The sequence below is a fragment of the Eptatretus burgeri genome, chromosome 4, assembly GCF_056783735.1.
Source record: "Eptatretus burgeri isolate ZD-2024b chromosome 4, Ebu_testis_v1, whole genome shotgun sequence".
In the NCBI taxonomy this organism is placed as follows: domain Eukaryota; kingdom Metazoa; phylum Chordata; class Myxini; order Myxiniformes; family Myxinidae; genus Eptatretus; species Eptatretus burgeri.
In genome coordinates, this window is record NC_140964.1 from 36415749 (window position 1) to 36440760 (window position 25012).

Below are 25012 nucleotides of genomic sequence, written 5' to 3' on the forward strand. Positions count from 1 at the left end.
GAAAATATGACTGCTCCAGATGAGAAAGCCCAAGGTACAACACTCGCTCGATACTGTGCAATTCATCGATCCAAGATTTTCGCCAAAGCCCTGTCTACTAATCCAACAATGGCAGAATGAAACGCTTTGAACATAGACAGCTTGTTCTAAAATTGCCAAAAGATTTGAATAAGCTCCTTGTCAGAATGTCAGGACAGATGACATTAAGATGGGAAGTACACTCGTACCTTGTTTCTATGCATCACTCAACCTGGGTTAAACCCGTTCCGTCCCTGATACTGCATTTCCATGCAATTTAATCATCCCAGTTTTGACTATCAAAGTATCCTCTAAATGCTGAATGGTGAGCAAGGAAGCAGCATGTACCGCTTTTAGTTCAAGCTTATCACACATTCAAGGGCTGAAATTACTCGTACATGTAGCATTTCTCTCAGGGTGAGCAAGCAAAGCACCTCAGACCACGGATTTAACTCTGACGACCTCAGGTGTGTTCAAGGCTTGCGGGCCTAGGCATATCCTTCCTATCTGGTTTGTTCAATGCTTGCAGTGGAAAAAAAAAGTCCACATCCATTTATGATACCCACTGAATGGAAACTCTAGCTTTTCACTTGGCTCAGATAGACACTCATGATCATGCTGTGGGAGAACTTGGGTCAGGGAAGTACGGTTTCTAGCCCGGTTTGAATGGTGCATGGAAACAAGGTACTGTATAAGGCATGCTCCACTGTCCAAAATCCTGACCCTTATGTCCCGAACAGTTCAGTCCGACTTACCTTCAGAAGAAATGTTTCAAATCCCGTTTTCAGCTCTATGGGCCATGGGTGCTTATAAAAGTCACGGTCATGCTATCCCGATATTTGTCATCCACTTAACATAAACCCCAAGAGCATCGTTTCATAGTCATTAAATCAACTACTCCTTTTCACCAGAAAAATGTGGCATTTGATGATACTTTTGTTTCTATGCAGAAGCGTGGCCTTATGCATGTATTTGATTGATAGTTTTGGAGCACTCAGATCTTTGGATTGCAAGATATAGTAGCTAAATAGCTACACAATTATATGAGATAAAAGGAACATAGCCAGCTTTAGGTTCCAGCCAATATCATACATTTCAGAACAAAATCCTCTTCAAACTCCCATAATCACACCACTCGAAATGCCGGAACTGTACATGCACCACTTGATTTAAAATTCATGCGCAAAACCCAAATGCTGACAAAACTTTGCAATAATAATCTTGGTTTTTCCACTGCTATGCATTTTTTAAAATATTTAGTGGTGCTGTTGACAACTTAGATGGTTTCCAAGGCTCGTGAAAGGGCTGGAACACAAAGAACCATCTCACAAGCACACGTGCATGTGCACACACGTACACGCACGCACACACAAACCAGGACTAATGTCAGACAAACAAAGCCATTGACCTTGATGGAAATCACTTGCCAAAACACAGTGGGTACCAGCAGCACAACTAGTGGCAGTGGTTTTCTCTAAGCAGTCAGCGGAGCAATTTGTAGGGAGAAACCTCTCCTTTCCAAAATCCCTCCTCTTCATGTTCTATTCTCTAAATGCTGAGCATCAAGCAGGGAAGCAGCACGTATCATTTTTAGTCTTTATCTGACAGTAAGATCCTTATTGGCGGTATTCTTCTAGATACTAAGTTTGGCCCCATATGCTTTCTGGTTCAGATCAATGATGCAATGGCTCAAGTTGAACAGTTGGCAGAACCCATTTTGGTTGTCAAGTAGGTCGATGATATGACAATATTTGAAAACATAAGGGGCAGGCAACCAGTATTGGCTCTGCTAGATGTCCTCAATGGCTTTCTAAATTGGTCAAACAATAATAACTTGAAATTGAATGTAGAAAAATATTCCCGCATGCAAGTTTGCTTTTTGAAGAAAACCACCCAAGATGCCACAGTAGACTTTTCAAGCAGGACCACTTGAGGGAGTTCAACACTTTAAATCATAGGGGTTACTACTTCAATGTATTTGAAGTGGAACTTATACATTCAGAGTATTCTGTCTGGAGCAAATAGAAAACTGTACATGTTAAAACTGTTTAAAAAGTTTTGTCTGTCTTGTGACGATTTGATGATCATGTAAAAAGGCGACGTGAGATCTCTCCGTGAGTATGCTGTACCAGTCTGGAATGTTCGCTTGACCGAATATCAGATAAACGCTTTGGAGATAATAAAGGAAAAAGCTCAAAGAATAATCTTGGGTCTAATCTTATCAATATTATGATCAGGCCAGCATGCCTGCAAGGTACAAACTGAGTAACGTATTTGCAAAACAAATGGTAAAAAAAACTCTGAGTTCAGACAGTGGTTGCCCAATTATAGGTATGATGAGACACATTATGCTCTTTGGGATTCACTTAAAATCGTTGAGATCTGCTGTAGAATAAGGAGGTGTAAGAAAAGTGCAATTCCTTATTTGTTTTTAGGATTTTGAATGAATTCAATTGATTTCCACCCAAATACGTAAAATATTTGGTTGTTTTTTGACTTGAGATACTGCTTACAAGATCAGAAAATCCAGTATTACAGGTCATCTCAAACATGCATCAAACAAACATCATCAAACACCTAACCAGGATTCAATTATCCCTGTGTCGTAAGAGGCGACCAGGGTTGCGTCAGGAAGGGCATCCGGCGTAAAACATGTGCCAAATCACTATGCGGATCATACGGAGGATCCGCTGTGGCGACCCCTAAAGGGAGCAGCCGAAAGAAGAAGAAGAAGAAGAAGAAGATACTGCTTGCAAGAATTCACGCAATTTGGTATTTAACCACTTTATACTTTATTGCAGAATATACTCTAGTTCTTATTGCTATGTTAATTTGTTTCAGGTCCCCAATGCACAAGTTGACTGTTTGAAATATACCATGAAATGAAATGACTCGACCATTGTCAGAAGTGAACCACCTACTTTCCAGATTTAAACTTATTGCAAAAACACTTAGCATGATGCAAAAATCCCTACCTTTGTGTCATAAAGCCCATCTATGGTAGAATCATGATGGGGACTTTTCTTTAAAAAAAAAATATTAAAAAAAGAAATTACATCCTGGGACGTGCAGAATGGAAATACAATAAAATACTGACAGCAAGAATTTCATCATAAATTACATGGCAGAAGCAAATGCCTTGCTTTGTGTAACTGTGTAAATCCACAATCCATTTGGCATGGAAAAGAACACTCACACTCGAAATAAGTGCTACGCCGTTGGGAAGTACAGTGATGTCTTCTGAACCGAAAACTGTGGAAAGAGAGATTAAAGAATAAAATTAAAAGAGGATGGGGGAACTTCACCAGAATCATTGTTGTGAATACTGCGTATGTCAGCAAGATTGCCATCACTCCAAAACAGCAAAACTTGTATTATTAACCCGTCCCCGACACAGTGGGAGACAAGAGTTTGGCAATTGTGTGTGTGTGTTTGTGTCTGTCCAGTCCATAACTTTTTATTTTTTTTAACTGTTTGAACTTTTGTCATCAAATGTTCAACAGCCTTTTTAATGAGAATATGGAGAACATGTTTAAGAATTGCATCATAATATGAAAGTCAGTGACGAAATAGCTCTTATTAGCCCGATCGCAGAACGTCAAGCAGGTGACCTTTTTTATCTTGGAGAATAGTTCTGGGAATGTGGTTGCGAGGAGAAAAGCTGATTAGATGGAGGCATCTCCCTGTAAAATGTTTATTTCCCAGCAGGGAAAGTGATCAAAAGTGTTCAGGGCTTCTTCAGTAACCACAGAGTGATAATGGTATTGTGACATAATGATGATGATAATGGTGCATAACGATAATGACAATGGTACATAATGATAGCATGTTTAGCACAAGAGGCTGTTTTTTTTTTTTAATTGATTCCATGTTTATTTATGTACTAAGCCTCCCCCTAAAGCAGAGGGGAAGGCTTATTACCTCCACAACCGAAGGTGGGCAGAGGTAATGTTTTCACACCTGTATGTCTGTCTGTGAACAGGATATCTCAATAAGTTGGGACGGATTCGGATGAAATTTGGTGGACACGTTGGGTGTGTGAAAAGGAAGAATTGATTCAATTTTAGTGAAGATCCAAATTTGGGTACTAGAATTTTTAAGCGATTCTTCACCATTGAGAGATTGGGCCAAAAACGATATATTACACGATATCTCAAAATGTTGTGGACGGATTCGGACAAAACTTGGTGGAAAGGTTGGGTGTGACAATGAAGAGTTGTTTTGATTTTGGTGAAGATCCGAATCCAGATCCGGATATGAGAATTTTTTAATTGATAAAGATATGGTTCGACACAAGAGAGGACTAATTGAGTCTCACAGAGTTATTTCAGTGATATGTGAATTCCAAAGGGCAATGACTTGACTCTTGAAGGTATGTTTACTCAGTCTGAATGAGTTAGATTCTGGAGGGTGCACGCTTGCTCCCATGCAATGCTTTAAAACTGTATGAGTGAACTGTTTGAACATTTAGTCGGCTAATTAATACCACACAGGGACACAAAAAGGAGAATCTGCCTTGGCAGTTTACACCCACATTCCTTAATGCAAGGCTCTCACACTGAACAAACCAACCACATTCCAAAGTCTATAATTCCTACAAACAATACTGTACACCTTTTTTTCACAGCAGTGAGGCTGATGGAAGAGCAAGGTTGTACTGACAATGGGACAAACATCAAGGGAATTAACAGACAGGAAAAGAGGGGAGAGAGGAGGGGAGGAAACACTCAAACTAACAAATAAGATGATTCGGTTAGGAAAGGTTAATGGGAGTGATAAAGATCAGGGATTGCAATTGGAGATTACATGAGATGGCAGTGTACTGGTGGCTTGAATTCTAGGACGTAGGAGTGAGACTGAACAATGTCTGGAAAGTGGTTCCATAGATGGGAGAAGAGAGGAATAAGAGAGCTGAGGTTTGTAGTAAACTTAGATTTTGGAAATGTAACATGGAAGGTGGGGATGTGGAACAGAGATCACCGACCTGGAAGAACACGTGCACCCAGGAGTAGATGGGGGTGAGGATAGTGGTTGGAGGACTAAGAGAGCAGAGTGAGCAATATCAGAGAATAGACAATGGGAAACAGAGACCACCGACTTGCCTACGAAGTGAGAGTCACAGACCGTGTGCTTCGGCCTCATGAGAGATTGCAATCATTTTGAGATCTTTACATCCCATAGAATCCAGGAGGGACAGATGTAATTGTGGAGCACTAACTTATAGTGGAAGGCACGACTCCATTGATCTACGGACAAAGGCCTTGTAGATTATGTGTATTTCTGATTTTCCAAGGAAAGACTTGGATCGACGGAGGATGCCCAGTTGGCTCTGCGGCTGGCTTTAGATGCCAGCTTTGTTATGTGGCCATCCCAGGAAAAGTCATGGCTGATGGTAAGCCTCCAGATTCAAGAGACTGAACCTCTTCTAGTGGATTACCAGTTGTTACCATACTGTCACTTGTCACATACATTCCCCCACCTCTCTTCCAGACTCATCAACTGTCATGCATCTCTATCACCAAATATGCTTAATAATACACACATGATAAAACACATAAAATATAAATGACTACACTGCAAGTAATAGGCATCCACAAACATCCTTGACTGTTGTGGAACTTTGGCCAAGGACCTCACTTTTTTCTTCCTCCTTCACTTTTCACCTTTAATTTTGTTTTCTCTACAACCACTTGAGCGATTGATACAAAACTTTCAACATCGGAGAACCCACCCATGGAAAAAAAAACAAAACAACTAAGTTACATGATTTATTTATTCATATGGAGCCTGTGGCTGCCTGGCTGCATTTTTCTCTGGGGCTACAGCTGTGCTGCTGATGCATTGCCCCCTGTTTCCAGTAAGCTAGTATTCATTTTGCTGACCTCAGAAGGATGATAGGCTGAGTCAACCCAGCTGGTGTTAGTTAACAGCACAACAGGGACTTGAACTCAAGACCCTCAGATCTTAAGCCAGCCACCTTAACCGTGAAGCCAACATCAGGCTTTACAGACAGACTGAGGCTATTGCTTTATCACATGTGTGTCTGCATGCTCAGGATGAGATTCTGCACAATTTGCCAAATTCAAAGCCAAAGTACTGCTTAACTGCATGTTTTTGTTTCGATTTGTCTTCCACAATGTTCATGACATAAAATTCAATTGAAATTAAGTAGTTACTCAATTATAGACTGACAGACAGAGTGAACCAATTGCTTAACCCTGCTTTGCACTATGTGAGTGGGGTAATAATCAGGCTGATTGTAGTTGTGGACAAGTTATTATTGAGTAGATTCTGTGACAATGTCCCTCAATGTGTATTCATTCATGTATTTGAGGTCAGTAGAGTCCAATTGGTATTGCAAAGAAAGGCTTTTTTGCCACTATGTTCATGCAAGATTATTTACAGTCAAATTATGCAACTCACAAAAAGTGCCAAACATGTTATTCATTCCAGTTCTCAATCTTAGTCAAATCCAGATGACAAAGATATAACTGGATACACCTTGGCTCATGTAAGTGTGAATGTTATCTCGCAGGTCTTGGGTCCTCAATGAAACAGACATATCAAGCACACGTCACCACAGTTGGACAAAGAGCTTATCACTGGTGGAGTGTAGATCGCCAAGCGGATGCGTGTCGGCACTGTTATTATCAGGACTCGAGATATTGTGAAAACCTTTTACAGGTTCTTCTTCAGTCGAATCTCAGCCTGAACTCAAATGACTGATTTTCAGCTTTCAATCCTCCTGAGTGAGCATTGCTGTGTGTAGTTCCTCTATATCCAGGCCCAGGTATCCTTCTTCAACATGTTTATGTAGTTGAGAGCTGCTCTACCCCGATTCGGCCATCCATGTTTAGGTGTCTAGAGTACAAGATTGGAAACAAGTTCCTTTTTGCAGTTGTAGCAGTGTCCAGTAAAGTCTTCAAATTTAAGCAACAGCCTTGGAAGATAACCATTGAGCTCTTCATTTATTCCACATTCAAACCAATGGGCATTCAAAGCTGAACGACGAAATGAAGTACAGTATAGCATCCATCTAGTACCTCCTCTTGGGTCGTAAGGAGGATCCATAATGCTGTACTTCACAAGTTACCTGAACCAAATGTAGTGATGTAAGAATTATGTCGAGTTTCACAGTTAAAAAAAAAAGAACCCAGCAAAGTTACTCCTAAGATAGAACATGACCTAAAATGGATTACATAGATGACATCAAAACTCACTCATTCCATCTATGATCCGACATTTTCCAGGTTCATAGTTTTGTACTTCTCGAAACAAGTTCAGCACGATGCTGCAAACAAACAGAGAGCATGTTCATAAGTATTAAGCGATCAAATAGAAACTCCTGCTGCGCATGTCAATATGTGTACGTGGACTCTTGCTTTACAAAAGGGAATTGTGATGATGAAACATCTAAGTATAGAGTACAACCAAACATTCACAAAGAATCCGCAGGATTTACCTGGAGTTTCACCCACCTGAGGTTTACGATGCGTTCAGCAAGAATTGCAAGCAATAACACACAAATCACACGCTTCCACATGTCTACTCCTTACTGCTTCGGTTAGCTAACTTTCAAACAGCTACACAAACTCAATAGCTGTGGAAATGAACTAGTTGAAGGACACAAGATTTTATTAATATTATTTTAAAGTTAATAAACTATTGTGTGAACAATCTACTCTTCAACCAAAGTGACACCCACTTGACTGGAACATCCTTGAACTTCGTTTCAAGTATTTTTTAACTGTCGCAGACAAGTTTATCTACACCACACCCATATATGACCCACAATCCCATGCGAAAACACCAGAGAATAAATCACCCTCCTATTTCACCCTCACATGCCTGCCTGTGGTCATATGACACTTCAAAGGATGGATTATTTGCTGGGAACTTGAAAGACCGGTGCTTATACGTACTCAATTTACTGCCAACATTGTGATTCCACAAAAACAACGAGAAACCATCTCAAAGTGCAAAGCCCATTCGCGTCCGCTTTGTACTAAAACTAAACTTGACAAAAACGACAGTTAAAAAAAATTGTACATTTTATTAATTTGCAGTATGTTCTCCACGTTCTCAAAATAAAAGCTTGTTGAATATTTGAAAACAAAAGCTCAATTGGTAAAAAATGTTACAACCCTGAGATATACACTGAATCTCAATGGTAAACAAGGATTTCGATTAAAATATTTATGGCTGGTCTTCCACTTCACTGATGACATCATCCTTTCAATCCCTTATTCCTTATTGGGAGTGGAATGAGATGTGCCAAGATTCAAATTTTTTTGATCAGCGGTTTCAGAGATATGTTTTAATTTTTTGCATTTAATCCAAGACGGCTGCCAAACCACATGACCTATGCTGTTTAAATTATCATTAAAATATTCTCTGTGGGGGGTTGCTCCTACTCTGAAAATGTTGAAAATATTGTCAGTAGTTGCTGAGAACAAAAATGTTTAAAAATTAATCAAGCAACAAAAGTCCAAAAAAGGGTCGAACAATAATAATCAGCATAATAAAAATGATAATGAAAATTATTTTAACAAAATTATTAATTTGGCTTCTCCAAATTCTCACAATATGGCTTTCTTGAAGATTTGATGACAAAAACTCAAAAATGAAAAAAAAAGTTACGGCCCGGACAGACACACAGAAGTGATTGCAAAACCCCGTCTTCTGTTTTATGGGGACAGGCTAACAAGAAAGCATCTGAAAATGTAAAGCCCGTCCGGTTTGAATTCGGACTTCTTCTTCCAGATGCTAAACGGAACCTTTGACCTTTTAACCAAATTCTTCATTTGTCTTCTCCATCTCTCATTATAATTGAGCAAACTTAAGTGATTATGTATGTATGTATATTTGTGACCAAAACGTTTTCTTCTTCTTCAAATTTTCTTCAACAAAATTCCACCATGTTGTTGCTTAGAATGTACCTTTCGACCCTTTAGACTGCTGAAACTCCTTCGACCATTGAAGACCCTTTAAGACCCCCAAATACTGAAAGACCCCGAGGATCCAAAAGACCCTGAGGACCCAAAATACCCCGAGGACCCAAAAGACCCATAGGACCCAAAATACCCCGAGGACTCAAAAGACCCTGATGACCCAAAAGACCCCAAAGACCTGATGACCCAAAAACAAAATTGAAAATCATTGCAAACAGGAAACTTACTGTTTTTTGGGATGCCATAAAGAACAAAAAAACCAGGCACAAATAACTAATGTCATGTGTAAAATAAGGTGGCATAAAAGACATTTCATCAACAGCAGTAAACTTCAGAATTTTTTTTTCTTCATCCAACCTTTAAAATCTTTATTATATTTCAATTGAATTATTTACTTGAACAGTGTAGAACACAAATCGCCTTTTTGGCATTTTCACAACCCTTCCGTTTATCAGTACTTGGACAAATTCTTACAGCATTTTACGTTATCATGACCAATCAGAGTTGTCCCTTGTTGACCCTGCCCATAACCTTGTTTCTCACGACAGCATGGGGTGAGATGTTCTATGAATTCTATGGTTTTGTCATTTGGAGGGAGAGATGGTGACACAAGTCGGCGACTTGGACTCGAGTCGCACATTTTGTGACTTGAGAATTGAGCTTGTCGATTTGTTGAGAATGATTATAATGAATGAATGAACACTATATGCAGTCAGCATACTCTCAAAGTCGAGAGTAGGGTGCGGAAACCCAAACTGGCTACAGACAGTGATTGACGCACTCGTCCAAATTTCCGCTCCCCCACCGTGAAAATCAACACTGGTAGTCAGGAGTGGGATATTTGGACCTGTGGTGCATTTCGCACCCCGAACATTGGTTATGAGAGGCGCGAGAGAAAAAGAAAAAACGGTCCAAATTTGGTTTGATTTTATTTTGAGCGGATCAGGTGTAAAACTTTGAAATTATAAAGAAAAATGGAGTCGCAAAATGGTGGCGCGGCTCCACCTCAGCGTGACACGAAGCGGGATTGGGCTAATAATAGCGCAACGGGCCGCACGGCACGAAGAAAACGCTCCCGCCCACCGGTTCAAACCACGTGGTCATGGCAGGCGAAGCAGGACGACGACGCATGCATTGACGAGCTTCATGCACGATTGGAGGATACCCTGGAGCAGAGGAGGGGTGATGGAAATTATATGGAGGAATTACAAATTAAATTGGACGAGGCACTACGGCAGGCAGACGAGGGTCGGGAAAATTATGTGCACGGGGAGTCACAACAATTGGCCGATGCACAGGAAAGAATTTGGGGGCTGGAGGAGGACTTAGCCAACACAGGCGTGGAACTACGTGGAGAATGGATTAAAGTAGAGTGGATTACCCATGAAGTGTTGGAAAAGTCAAGACAGTTTAAGGAACTACAGGGAGAAATGAGAAAAGGAGAGTGGAGTACCCATAAGTTGGAACAAGAGAAGAACGAACTGAACAAAAGAATAGAGGAGGAGCAAATTAGTAACTCCTGGGATAGGAAGAGCTTGGAGGAAGAATGGAAAACAAAGCTAGAAAAGGAAAAACGGGAACACGATTTGGAATCGGAACTACTGAAGGAAGAGGTAAGATCAGGCAATCAGATAAGGGGGAGCCTGGAACAGGAGATAAAAAGAGGAGAGAAATATCTGGAGCAAGAGAGGGAAGAATTGTTGGAAAAGTCAGGACAGTTGAGGAAATCGGAGTGCAGGGGAAATGAACTAGCACGTCAACGAGAATATAGCGAAGGATACGGTAAGAGAATGGACGAAAGGAGGGAGGAAGCATGCGAAGGAGGTGCGGAGATGAGAGAGGAATTATGGGAAAAAGCAAAGAGGAAACAAAAAGAACATGAATTGGAAATTGACCAACTAAAGGAGAGAGCAAGGTTGAAGTATGCAGAGATGAGCAATAAATTATGGGAAAAAGCTTCTGAGTTACAGAAACACTAAAGCAAAGAAAGGGAATTACAAAATGAGCTGAGGATGTTAAGAGAGGAAAGAAAGAGAACGGAGAATGAAACGTTAAGGAACCAAACTGTGCAGATCAAACAGTTAGAAGCCAAAGCAAGGTTGGAGTACGCGGAGATGGTGAAAGAACAAGGAAGGAAGCAGGAAAGTGAAATCGACCAGTTGAGAGAAGCGACGAGATTAGAGAACGGGGAACAAGAGAGACAGTGTGAGAGGAAACAAAAAGAACATGAATTTGAAATTGACCAACTAAAGGAGAGAGCAAGGTCGGAGTACGCGGAGATGGAAAAACTCCGGAAAGATAACGAACAACTAAAAAGGCTCAGAGAGGAAGAACGACTCAAATGGAAAGGAAAATGGAGCCAGGAAGTAGAACAGCACAATAATGTGGGAGGTGTGACATCACCACAGAGTGGAATGTTAGTGGTGTGGGACTTGATTGACATCACTCGTCAGATGAAACAACAATTAGAGCAAACCCTGATAAAGGAGACAAAGGGAGAAACTAATAAATACGAAGAGATGACGGAAAAGGTTAGGGAGAGAGGATGGAAGGCTGAAACAGAGATGCAGGAAATGGGAGTACGACTGGACAAACAAATAAAAGTGACTACGGATATAAAAACAGAGACACGGGAGATAGGAGGTGAATTAAAGGTAAAAGACGAGCACACACACGTGGGAGTAATAGGGGACAATGGGGGTGAGCTGGGGGAATGTCTCGTGACCCGGTGCGAGCAGCAAGACAGCCTCCTTTAGGAACGAGGGGAAGGAATATGCCCCCTTGAGGCGGATCACGACCGGGTGAGTTTTGTCGCGCCGTGTGAGGTTGAGGGGGCGAGTGCTGTTAACGGGTGCATGCGGAGCTTGGGGGGGGGGAGTAAAGAGACCCCGGGACCCCTTGAAGTAGCACGAATCCCCCGGGTGATTGTCCCGGTGTGTGTGGTGAAGTGTGTGAGTGGTACAGGTGTGTATGGCATGAGTGTGTTGAAACGTAAGTATAGTGCGAGTGTCATGGCATGCGTGAGTAACATGGCGTGCGTGGAAATGGACCGACGGATTCAGACGGGAATGGAGAGCCAAATGGGCCGCTTGTAGCTATTTCGAGAACCACGCCGAGTTCACGGGACGTCGTGTACGAGGCCCGTTCGGCAGATAGCGAACGGCCATCGCGCGCGCGGCTCCGTACAGGGAAGCCGGCGCGGGAACATCCCACGTATCGGAAAAGACCATCGCGCGGATGGTTAAAATGGCGGCGAGGGTTAGGTGAATTTGGAACACGCGGGTTCCCACGGGGGCACGTGTTCGGGCATCACGCGCTGCATACCGCGTGTTCTGTCCACGGAATGCGCGGAGCGGGTTCCCGGGACGAAACGCGCGCGCTGGCTGCAGGCTCAGTGCGCGGGTGACGTCATCGGCGGGAACCTCGCGGCATGAATGCCGGACAAACAGCGCACGTCCCGCGTGGGGAATTCCCCGTGAGCGAGCGCTGTTTGAGATTGGCAGGGTGATGTCATGGCCGCACGGATCGGCCCTTGGAAGGGACGTTGGTAACGCCCAGAAGGACGAACGGGCGTGCTGTAAACTTCCACCATGGAGGTGTAGAGAAAAGGAAAAAGCCTCGCTTCCAGTACACGAGCCCAGGCAGGGGGTAGGAGACCCCCTTGCCTTTTGGGGCACAGGAAGCACTAGTCAGAGGGATGGGTTAGCGATAGTTAGACCGGCCTCATGGGGCAGGGACAAGTCCTCATGGGGCCCATGGAATGGATTATTTAGAGGGATTTCAGTTTAGATTTAGAAATGGATTTTTGGAGACAGTGACAGACATTGAATGTGTAGTGGGGACGTAGCTTAGCTACGTAGTGTTAAAAGGATGTGCTATAGAGTAAGGGATGACTGGGAGCACGAGATAGCTGGAGGATTCAATTAGTGGAATGGCAGTGTTCAGTGATGCGAGCGATGAAACGAATAGAAAATGCGTGAGGAATGAGTGAGGGCCAGCAGGCCTGTGTGAATGGGGGTGAATGTGGAATGCATGGTGCGTTGAGTGATTGGGGGGGAGGAGTGATTCCCACCCAAGGGACCCTGGGGTCAGAGTAAAGTCAGTTAGTGGGTTAGCCAAATTTACAAAATGGAGGTCATTTTGCTGTTGGTGCGAGTGTAGGCCCGAAACCCATTTGGAGGGGTGCAGGAGTCCTGTTGCTGGGCTGGGAGCGTGGCTGTGAACAGTGAGTATCGCTTAGTGGGCACCGGAATAGTCGGCCGCGGTAGGCCTAGGACCCAAGAGGGGCCGGGATAGCGTAGTGGGCACGGATGAAGCGGGACCCGTAGCGCCAATAGCTGCATGGGCAGTGTCGTGGGCATGGGCACCCGGGGAAAAGGGGCCTGTGGCGCCAGCCTGCCACGTGAGCGTCGAGGGGGAGTAGCCATGGAGGGCACTCCCCAGATCTTAGGGAGCTTGTAGGCTCAGATACAGCCTCAGGGCCCGGGGGTGCTGTAGTGGGAGATTCGGCAGAGTGTAGTTCCTGCCAAGTGAGCCACGCTGTCCAGCCACAAAACCGTGCCAAGGGCACGAGGGAAAATTTGAGGGCAAGGCCCAAATTTGGAAAGACACCAACAGGCGACGGGAATCTTAGTTGGTAGAACCAATAGTTTAAGTGAGAGGCGTTTTTGGAAAGCCCCGGTGTAGTTTAAGGATTAATAAATGTTAGGGTAGATAGGGAAATGTACCCCTTCGCACCATCCATCCCTTCACTCTCGGTAGGCCGCTGGACTCACCGTGGTAAAAGATCGCTGAGATCTGAGGAAGGCCATTCTGAGGCTTTGTTTGGCCTCAAAACAGGACGCAAGCCTCTCCCTTATTCCCCTCCAGGAAGGGAACGTAGGGGTTGGGAGTAGGCTAGGATGACCATAGGTTAGCCGGACAGAGACGATAAAGGGGGTTAGGGAGACGATTTATAAAGGAAAAATAGAAAGGAAAAAAAACAAATAAAAAATAAGATGGGGCTAAATTTGGTTTTGTTGTGCAAATTAAAAGAGTGGGTATGGACAGATACAGGCAAAGGCGATAGGTTGGGGGGAGACGGTAGGCTAGGTCCAAGCCCGCCTTCGGAGCGGCCAGCACCACCGCACTCCCTCCCAGAACAAGAGAGGCCGGCCAGCTTCACATACCGGCCGTTTGTGCCACAGCGGCCTGTTTCGGCTTTGCCTTGCCATGCCTCACTGCCTGCCTTTGCCAGAACCCTATGCCTGCTACCCTTGGTTGCATTTGCCCCTGTGTCCATCCATCACCATGTGCGCTAGGATCATCGCGCAAGTTGCGGGGACTGCCCTGCAGGCAGCCCCGTCGCCCATTGTGTTTTGATTGCGTCCATGTCCATCCAGTTCATCGCAGGGAGGAGCCAGGAACTGCATTGGGCAGCCGGCTACCTACCTGTACTTGTGTTCACTGCTCAACTGCATTCATTTCATGAGCCAGAGACTGCATTTGGGCAGCCTGGCTCCCTGCTTCATAAATGGCCTGTGGGATGGCGCAGAGCCGCCGGGTTGGGGTGAGTTGCCTTCAGCAGCTGAAGAAACAAACAAAAAGAAGGAAGAACATACCAGAAGGGGGCCGTTTTGAACACGGCCCCGAAGACGTCTTGCCTTCAAGCTGCTGAGCACTCACCCACCTGAATAACTGTTGACATTTGCTATGCGTTTTTTCCCCACAGAGTCCATCAGTCCTTAGCCATGGTTTATTGTAAAATGATGAGGTTAAAGTAAAATTGTAAATGAGTTTTGCTCCCCCTGCATGTTTGTCGTAGCGCTGGCAATGTAGATAAGTCGTCTGAACGAGTGAGTTTGTTTAGGTAGTGGCACAGCCCATAGGTTATTTATTTTTGGGACACGGATACACCAAATGTTGCACTCAGGGATCCGTAGGTAAAATGTATTAGGGGAGAACTTACACAGGAAGGCACACAAAATTTGACGACTCGGGACGAGTCTGTAAAAAGGGGAGGGGGTAGTGTTGCGGTTTTGGAAATTCACAAAACACCATTCAGGTTCCCCAAAGATCAGTTATTTCAATAAGAAAGTGTTTCAGGTTAGGATTTCCCCACCAATGTGTAAAGGGAATTATTCGTGTGCCAGGCTGTGAATCTTGAGGTAGCGTTATTCTTTTCTATCTTTTATTTCAACAAACATCCCCGAACAACAGAAACACCATCACATCCTCCTCAACGACAGCCGCAAAATACCGTTGGTTGCGGACACGCTGCGCAACAGTAAAAGCCACATTAAACCGACCGTGTGCAAACAGCCTCGGAGCTGCTAATTTGCATAAGCGGATCAAAAGGAGGTCTACCCCGAAAGAAACCCATGGGTGACGTCAGACTTGGGGTTTCCCGCGAGGCTCACCAGGGGTGAGAGGTCGGAGGTGAAAAGTGGGCGGAGCCTGGCCTCGGGTTCAGAGATCAGAGAGCGGCACGCCTTGGGCCAATATAAGGGCTGACTTCGGAGATACGTCGTGGTTGTTCACCGGTGGAGGCTGACTTCGGAGATTCATCGCTTATTCGGAGGCTGATTCGGGAGACGGGCGAAGCTTGGAGAGTTGAATGTCGGGCGAGGTGTGTGTGCGCGCCGATCGAGGAGATATTCATCGCTCCCATGGACATTCGTCGCTGTCTGGCATCTGCAGTCATCGCGTCGAACAGCCGGAGTCGAGCAAGCTGTGTCGCGGTCTGGGTAAATGGTCGAGCTTGAGTTGGTCGAGCGGTGCTGAGGCAGTGGACAGGTCATAAAAGGGCATCAACTCTAAAAAGAGCAAAGACCCGTTCACTCCTCCGAGCGCATCGCCGGCCAGGCCCGACCACCCAGGCCGCAGTGAAGCCAAGACGACCAGGGAGAACCGAGCAAGCCGCTCGCCAAGCTGCTCAAACCGCCCGGCCGCTCAAGTGACTGGCACGTGCGACACAAGGGCCAAGCCAGCACAGCAGGGGTCACTGACCCGAAGACCTTCGAGCCGTCATAAGGGGCCGCAAGGTAACTTGCCCGGCCTCTTGTGAGCCTTCGGTCATCCAGGCTCCAAGTGGAAATAAAGGCTCACGAGCCCTGTTCTTTTCTGGGGGTTTTGTAAGAAAGTGTTCTGTGGCACCTTGTCTGGTTACGTAGAACTGAATTAAGTAAGTGCCTGTACATAAAAACAAGTATACATCGGCTGTAGGCTTTGCTCGTGTCTTGCCCCCTTCCCCCATTGACTGCTTATGTGCCTGTATAATAAATGCCCCATTGTTTGAATGTACATCTGCTCGTTGCGTCATTTTCTTCCCATTGACTGCCACGGCGCGTTCGGGAAATTAGCCAGATATTAAAGCCAAATTAAAGTGGTAATTGGTCCGACGGAGCTTGGCGATTAAAACCGCTCGGCATTTAACACGGAGCGAGTGCGCTTAGCGGCTCGCTTCTGTGCAAGTTCCGTCGAGGTATAAATTCTCGGTACTTCTGTCTGCGCAGATAATTAGGTATATCGAGATTCGGCGATTAACCCTGTACCGCGTGGACAGAATATTGACAGTTTATGATGCGTTAAGGCATCTGTAGCAGATTTCCAGAGTTGTCCAGGAAGCTACGACTGAATTCCAGTTTTCGGCGGATGCGCGACTGCGTTTGGGCTGAAGCGGTCGTGCGTAGGCCGTCCGAACCGGCTAATTCGTAACAATATATATATATATATATATATATATATATATATATATATATATATATATATATATATACATATATATATATATATATACACACATATATATATATATATATATATATATATATATATATATATATATATATATATATATATATATATGTCGGGGATTGAATGTACTCTAACAGCAACCAAGCATTTCTTTTAGTGGTTTGTTAAACTCTTAAGCTAATTGGAAATAGGGAAAGAATAAATCTTACCAATGTTTATCTGTGCACTGTCAAAGAACTTGTTTTGCCAACCTAAGGGCTGGCACTGTTACACCACAGCTGGCCTTGTTGACTGTTTGAAGTGGCCTTGCTGACCGGGCAGCTGGGCTGCCTGGAATCTGTTGGATTACTGCCCAGAACTGCGAAAGCCCAACAACATGTAGGAGGCAACCTTGCAAAGCTTGATAAGGGAAGGAAAGGAGCTGATTCTGTACTCTCTGTGCTCTGTTATCAGCAGTACTGGCAGGAGAATGCTAAAAAAGTAACAAAGTAAAAAAAGTTTACTAAAAAAAGTTTACTTTTTACTAAAAAAGTAAAAAAGATGGTAACAAATCCTCTTTGACAAGCAGTCATTCAGAGATCACAGTAAACTGAATATAAGGCAGTGCTCAAAGCCAGCTCGAGAGAGGATTAGGCTGGGTGAACTATTGTGTTCAAAGCCTGTTGTCTCCATATGCATATGTCTGATGTGTAATAAAACCTTCTCTACCAAGATCGGTTGGAACAAAGCTTGATCTTAATCATTGTGGACCTCACCTGGATCTCAACAATTGGCGCAGCGAGCAGGGACAAGCTGGATCGAGGAGGAGCTCGAGAGCCCTGGTGAGACAAAGGAGGAAAGAGCCAGCCAGCTTTAGGAAAAGGTAAGAAAGCTGCCTCCTTTCTCACACTGGGGTTACTCGCTGCTCCCTGAGATCTGTCCTTGCCCTTACAAAACGAACCAGGGGAGAAGGAGTTTTATTTGCACATCGGAAAGGGGTACCCGGGAATGTAAGGGCCCATTGGACGGTTGAGGGAAACCCCAGGACACACCGTTGGGAGACCGTGGGGGAGACCCAAGAATACGCCAGGGCCAGGATCCGAACGGGAGAATGAGGGGAGGGAAAGGTGCGAAAACCCCTGACCCAACCCAAAAGATTCCGTTGGGAGGTTGAGGGAGCGGGAAGTGTGCATTGGGAGTGTGAAGGAACACCCCAGGCGGAAAACACTTTCCCGGCTCAAGAAAACTCTCGGAAGGATCAGGGAAATAAGGTGTCAAAGCCAGAAGTAGATAAAGATGCCCCACCCCCGAATACAGCCGCGGGATTGATGTATGAAAAATATGGACCTAAGTCATGCACCCAATTGGCATTGTGGCAAAAGTGGACAAAGGGGGATCCACACCCATTCCCAAGATGGGGTTCTTTAAGATCAGAAATCATAGATAACCTATCATGCCGACTAGAACATCGAATGAATGATAAAGTAAAACCTGAGCCAGACATGCGAGCATATGACATGTGGGAGGAGGAAGCCCTACAGGTAAATGAGGTGGCTAGAAAATTAGTGGAACAACAAGTCGAGAAAATGGGAACACAAAATAAGGGGATGCAAATTAATGGAAATCTTCCCGCCCCTGTAACTGCAGTGCAGAGGTGGGAAGACCAGGGAAACAATGCAGGTGTTCCACCTGCGTGTGTGAATCGCACACCAAGTTTGTATCCGGACCTGGGAGCCATGGGACTGCTGGCCACAGCCTCTGCCTACCCGGTCCAAGAAATAATTCCAGCAGGGCCAGCAGGGCCAGCTCAATCGGTGTACAGACCGTTTAGAGAAAGTGAATTGAGATCAATGAAGGAACGAGTGCTAGAACTGAGAGGGAATGTAGGAGCAACAAAGGAATTAATAGTGCAGTGGGTTGAGGCACACTGCTGCTCGCATAGAGACATTGGAGTATTATGCCACGCAGTGCTGTCTCCATTTGTGTGGAAAAGGGCTAAACAAGAGAGCCATTGGCCAGAGGAAGAGCCACAGGGAGCAGCAGCATGGACTGCTGCAGAGAGGCAGAATGCGCGTCAGCTCCTCTATGATGCAATTGAGAGCGCGATGCGACCGGCAGTGCTAGATTTGGATAAGATCTATGGAACAAAGCAACGTCAAGGGGAACGGGCATCCGAATTCATGCATAGATTAGTGCAGGCATTTTTGCAATATGGGGGTTTTCAAGTTGAACAAGAGATACCACAGCGAGCGTTGACTAACTTCCTAATGGAAGGGCTTAGACCCCAAATCAAGAAGCAGTTGAAGTATGTAATGCTAGGCTGGCAGGCAAGACCAGCAACTGAGATTTGTACAGCTGCCGACCAATGTTCAACCCGGTCAGAAGAAAAGGAGAGCGCAAAAACAAAAATTAAAGAGGAGGTGTTCCAAATGGTATTGTGAGACAAAGTGGCAGAGCAAAGGAAGAATAAAGATTGGAGAAAGTGGGAACAAGATGAATATGACACAGACTCAGAAGACGAAGAAGCGGCTAGACATTGGGACTGCCGAATGAGAATCCAACAAAGACCCCGCCGGTGGCACCGAACAGAGGGAAACCCAAGAAACGAGTAGGGAAAAGTCAAGGTTGGACATGATCGCCACTACTGACCCGCTCGAGAACTGCAGCAGGACAAAGCCGAGCACAACTGACAGCGCCGCCGCAGGAATGTTTCCAGTGCGGGAAGCAAGGACATTGGCGAAGGAACTGCCCTCAAGGACGACCGGGGTTTCAACAAGACGGTGGATCAAGACGGCTGCAGGGTCGTAAGTCGTATTGACACACCGCGGGTGGACCCGTGTTGCGGGGAGCGATGCTGACACTAACACCAACAGAGGAGCCAACCTTCACTCTGGATGTTTCAGGTAAGAAGCTTCCTTTCTTAGTCGACACGGGAGCCACTCATTCCACTATTGCAGCGAAGGAACTGCCAGGAGTTGAAAAATCCAATACTGAAGTACAAGTAGTAGGATTAGGGGGTAAGGTGCAGACACTGAAAGCAACAACACAATTACCAGTACGGTGCGGACCTTTGCAAGAGAAACATGCCTTTCTTCTCACAACCACTACACCAGTAAATCTGCGAGGTAGAGATTTGTTGTGTAAGCTAGGATGCACGATAGCATGCACGAAAGAAGGGGTTTATGTTGATATTCCCCGGGATAAGACACATTTAGCAATGATGCTCCTGATGACACCACACCCGATTGTTTATTGGTGGAGACTGGCAAAGGAACCGATTAGAAATGCTTTGATATGTCGAGATGCTATCTTAGACGAGAATAAGGAAATGCAAACGTGGCTAGACAATGCACAAGTGACGATACACACGTATTATAATCCTCCACAATGTACAATTTATTATGATGTGGGAGGGAATGATACTGAATTTGCAGAGAAAATTGCTCCGCATTTGGAAACATGCAATGATTTGTTGCTTTGCCGCCTAATGGTTGGTAAGGAAGGCATCGCAATGGAGGTTAAGCTCACAGACGAGCAAAAGCAGTTGACAAAGTATCCGCCAGGAGTAACCTCACATGCAACAATGACTACAGCAAAGGGATATCACCCAAAGGATTTGGGATTTATGGTTTATCGCCTACAGGAGGCACCAGTGAGCTGCACAGAAACAATGTTGCACTGGCAAGTGCATAGGCTGGAGAATAACGAAGGATGGATTTGTGATTTTCTAGAAAAGGAGATACAAGGACTGGTGGAAGAGGTTAATTTACCACCAAAGCGTGAAAAGGCATTAGAGATGATGAACACGATAGAAAGGGTCGAAAATTTGATGGGAGAGGTCCCACAGCAACTGTGGACCAAACATGACAATGATGTGGGTCGAATCATTGGGGCAACGCCGCTTGTGGTTAAACTCAAACCGGGAATGCCTTGGCCAAATGTGCGCCAATACCCTCTCCGTAAGGAGGCAGAGGCTGGTATAGCGCCAGTAATTAAATCTTTTGAGGGAACAAGGCATAATTGTGGAAACTACAAGTCCGTGTAACACACCTATATTGCCAGTGAAAAAGCCACAGAAGGATAAATGGAGATTTGTCCAGGACCTGCGAGAAGTGAATGAGATAATTCAAGGTGTTCACCCTGTGGTACCTAGTGCAGAGGGACTGATAACATCTATTCCCGCTAGCTCCACCCATTTCTCAGTCATCGATTTATGTTCTGCGTTTTTTAGCGTACCCATTGATAAGGAATCGCAGTTTTTATTTGCCTTTACGTACAAAGGCCGTCAGTACACATGGATAGTGTTGCCCCAGGGGTTCGCAGATAGTCCAACATTATTTTCGCGTGCTCTGCACAAGGATCTAGAAGATGTTGTTTTCGAAGGTAACTCAGTGCTGCTACAGTATGTGGATGACTTGCTAATTTGCTCCCCAAACAAAGCAGCGTGTACAACAGATACGCTGCAGCTGCTACGGGCGTTAGCAAGAAAAGGCCACAAGGTAAACAAGGACAAACTGCAAATGGTCCAGGAAAGGGTTAAGTATCTGGGACACCACATCTAACACGGAAAGAGGGAGTTGGACAAAGGGAGGATAACTTCGATTGCGGAAGTTCCCCGCCCTCGTACGAAGAAGGAGATGATGCGATTCCTAAGTATGGCAACTTACTGTAGACAATGGGTTGTTGATTATGCAATTCTGACTAAGGAACTGTATGTTGTGGTAGGAAAAAAACAGCCACATCAAATTGCATGGAATGAGAAGATTGAGGAATGCTTTACAAAACTGAAAGCCGCACTCTCGGCGGCCCTCGCTCTGGGGCGACCAGATTATGACAAAACGTTCTTCCTTTACTCTCATGAAACAAAGGGATTTGCACAGGCTGTGCTAACACAATCGCACGGTGACCACCAACGACCAATCGCATACTTCAGTCGAAGGCTGGACCCGGTCGAACGCGGCCTACCTCTTTGTCTACAAGCAGTGGCTGCAGCCAGTTATGCAATTAAGCGCACGGCAGAAATTGTAATGGGACACCCTCTTGTTTTAAGGGTTCCCCACTGTGTTGCGGCTTTTCTCACACAAAAACAAACACAACATTTAACCAATACACGTTTGATGCAGTATGAGACGACTCTCCTACATCAACTGAATCTACAGATTGAAAGATGCAACGTTCTTAATCCAGCCTCTTTACTGCCAACGGAGGACGACGGCGACCCACACGATTGCACGGAGGCGATCCAGGAAGTATCCACTGTACGCCCGGATCTAAAGGATCAACCACTAGAACGATCGGACCTCACCTTGTTTGTTGATGGTTCGGCATACCGAGGACTAGATGGCTCGGGGCACGCAGGATACGCTGTGTGTACAGGTAACAAATTAATGGAAGCGTCCCGTCTGCCTTCTCTTTTTCCGCCTAGCAGGCGGAATTGTGTGCCCTTATCAGGGCCTGTGAGCTGTCTGTCGATTCTGCGGTGAATATATATACTGACTCTAACTATGCTTTTGGTGTTGTCCATGACAAAGGTGCGATATGGAAAATGCGAGGGTTTCTCACCTCTGCAGGAACACCAATAAAAAATGTCAGTTTGGTTTCCAAGCTGTTGAAAAGCATTACACTGCCAGCGGAAGTCGCAGTTACTAAATGCCGTGCACACCAGACGCTGACAACTGACATTGACAAAGGTAATGATAAAGCAGATAAAGCTGAAAAAGAGGCGGCTAGTCTGCCTTTGCCTTCGATAATGCCAGCACGATTGGCGAAAGAGCAAATCAAGCTGCACCAATACAGCTTGTCAGACATTATTGCAATCCAAGCCGCTGCAACACAGGAGGACCATGATAAGTGGCAAGCAGCAGGAGGAGTAGCGGATGGCGACGGACTTTGGTCAAACAGTGGGAAGGTAATAGCACCTGTTGAAATCCTTCCGTGGCTTGCACGCATGGCCCATTTGAATGGACATGTGTGCAAGAGGGGGACTGTGAGACAAGTACAAGAATCATGGTATGCCCCAGGGATTGGGAAAATAGCAGAAGGGGTTTGTAAAACTTGTCAGGTATGTCAACAACACAACCAACACAAAAGTGATAAGATAGGGCAGCCGGGAGCCCACCCGGCCCCCTGGGGTCCTTTTGTGCATCTACAAATACTTTATAAATATGCCGCCATCATGCGGATATGGAAATGTCTTGGTAGTGGTAGACATGTTCACTAAATGGGTAGAGGCATACCCATGTACAAAGGCAGATGCTGCCACCGTTGTGAAGCACTTGTTGAAAAGCTTCTTCTGCCGATTTGGCATCCCTCACAAAATATCGCATGACCAAGGGGGACACTTCACGGGGGAACTAACACAGGCAGCGTGTAAAGCACTGGGAATAAAACAGGCATTTCACTGTGTTTATCATCCACAGTCAGCAGGCGCCGTGGAAAGACAGAACGGTATCCTAAAGAACAAGCTGGCGAAACTAACAACGGAAACAGGGCTGAAGTGGCCAGATGCATTACCCTTGGCACTAATGAGCATGCGATCCACAGTGAACCAGAAGACAGGGTTATCCCCTCATGAAATACTAATGGGAAGGCCGATGCGGCTTCCCGTGACTGCCCCCACCAACATAAACAAATTGAGTATTGCAATGATGGATGAAAACATGCTGACATTCTGTAAACAGCTCTCCAGGATCGCGAGGACGATACACACGAGAGTGAAGGAGGCCTTACCCGAGCCAGTGGAAAGGCCGCATCACACCTTCCAGCCAGGAGACTACGTAGTGATAAAGCACTTTACAAGGAAAACGGCCTTGGAACCACGGTGGAAAGGACCGTTTCAGGTATTGCTGACCACCCCAACTGCCGTAAAGTGTGAAGGTAAGCCTGCTTGGATACACTTCTCACACTGCAAACTTGCCATCCCAACAGAGGAGGAGGTTGTGCAAGAATGAACCCATGACAGCAAATCCTAGTTGCTATAATTGCCTTCTGGATGGGAAGCTGGGAAGTGGAAAGGCAAATTGATAACTGGACAATCCAACCCATCCAACAGAGGGGGAAAAGAGCAATTGGGAACCACACTGAACATTTACATGAGTTGGGAACACATGGGATAAAGACATTCTTACTTTTGTCACACAAATATGCTATATTGAGTAATAAGACTAAGTGCTGGGTGTGTGCTTATCTCCCGCACTCCTCACAAACGGGTTTGCCATTATCTGTGATCCCACTTGAGGAAACAGACTTATGTAATACTGCTTGGTACCACAATATTAATTTGACCAAAATTGGTAACACATCATGTATCGATTGGAAAGGTGCGTGGTATCCTCCTTATAATCTAAAGAAAAGACCTCCGTACTTCAGAATCACATATAAGCGAATGGGGTTTCTCTGCCTTACTTGGACAAAGCCTCATGCCAGATTTCAGGCAGGGAACTCCACTCGTAACATATCCATAGAGGTAAATGACTTACCAGACAACAAGAAGGGAGAGAATGGAACATATCCGAAGATTGCATCTAATGGCACATATTTCGTATGTGGGTATAGAGCCTACCCATGGTTGCCAAACAAATGGGGTGGTTCATGTTATCTAGCTTATGTCGTACCGCACATGCGTTTGATCACTGATCCATTCTCTGAGATAGATCAAACACGATGTAAGAGAGCTATATCAGGTGGGGAATATGCAGCAATGATAATTTTCCTCAGATATGGGGCCTGGGTGGCAGGAAGAGAACTTATCAGCATGGCATCAACATTGGAAATAATGGGAAACGATACCACTGATGGGCTTGAAAAAATTAGCGCAGAATTGGTCGCATTAAGGACTACTGTAATGCAAAACAGAGTAGCTTTGGACATGATTCTAGCTGAGAAAGGGGGAACATGTGCTGTAGTTTGCAAAGAGTGTTGTACGTACATCCCAGATAATTCAGAAATCATTAATGACCTCGTGGGTCACATAAGAAAAGAGGCGAGCAAATATAAAGACTACAGTAGTGATAACATGAGTAGCTGGTTAAAGGGACTGTTTGAGGGTTGGGGAGGAAGTGTTTTAAGATTCTTTATAACAATCCTGACAATCATCATGGCAGCCTTTTTTTCTGATGCTTTTCAAGGTAATTGCCCAAAAGGCCATTGGGAAGTGTTTTTCAGGATGGACAATGAAGCCCAGTGCCCAGCTGGTACAGACGGAGATGGTTCCGGTGACCTCTGCTGAGCCACTGCCGTCCTCAGCCCTCCCTGCACTTACACCTACCCCCCCCCCCTCATTCCAATACTATGATATACCCTACCCATGTCACCCAAACCCATGAACAATG

General features: G+C 45.1%; 2 protein-coding genes across 3 annotated transcripts in view; one reads left to right on the top strand and one right to left on the bottom strand.

Moving 5' to 3' along the window:
- LOC147027812 (serum paraoxonase/arylesterase 2-like) overlaps positions 1 to 25012 on the bottom strand; it is a 139762-nt gene that overhangs the window by 15466 nt on the left and 99284 nt on the right. Inside the window, exons 1-3 of one of the 2 annotated variants that reach the window (XM_085877432.1) lie at positions 7497 to 7762; positions 7239 to 7309; positions 3215 to 3270 (exon numbers count right to left, since the gene is read on the bottom strand). In XM_085877432.1, the coding sequence (XP_085733558.1) occupies positions 3215 to 3270; positions 7239 to 7309; positions 7497 to 7561 (192 nt within the window). In that variant the 5' untranslated portion in view covers positions 7562 to 7762. Of the gene's footprint in view, positions 1 to 3214; positions 3271 to 7238; positions 7310 to 7496; positions 7763 to 25012 lie in introns of those variants that run through there. The other variant, XM_085877431.1, reaches the window with a different exon arrangement.
- Positions 7785 to 16410, top strand: LOC147027814 (uncharacterized). The gene has a single exon (XM_085877433.1). It carries the CDS (start codon positions 9944 to 9946, stop codon positions 10946 to 10948), a length of 1005 nt encoding a protein of 334 aa, XP_085733559.1. The 5' UTR covers positions 7785 to 9943; the 3' UTR covers positions 10949 to 16410.

Excerpts from the sequence above, each read along its gene's own strand:
- LOC147027814 (XM_085877433.1), top strand. The coding sequence starts at position 9,944 with ATGGAGTCGCAAAATGGTGGCGCGGCTCCACCTCAGCGTGACACGAAG.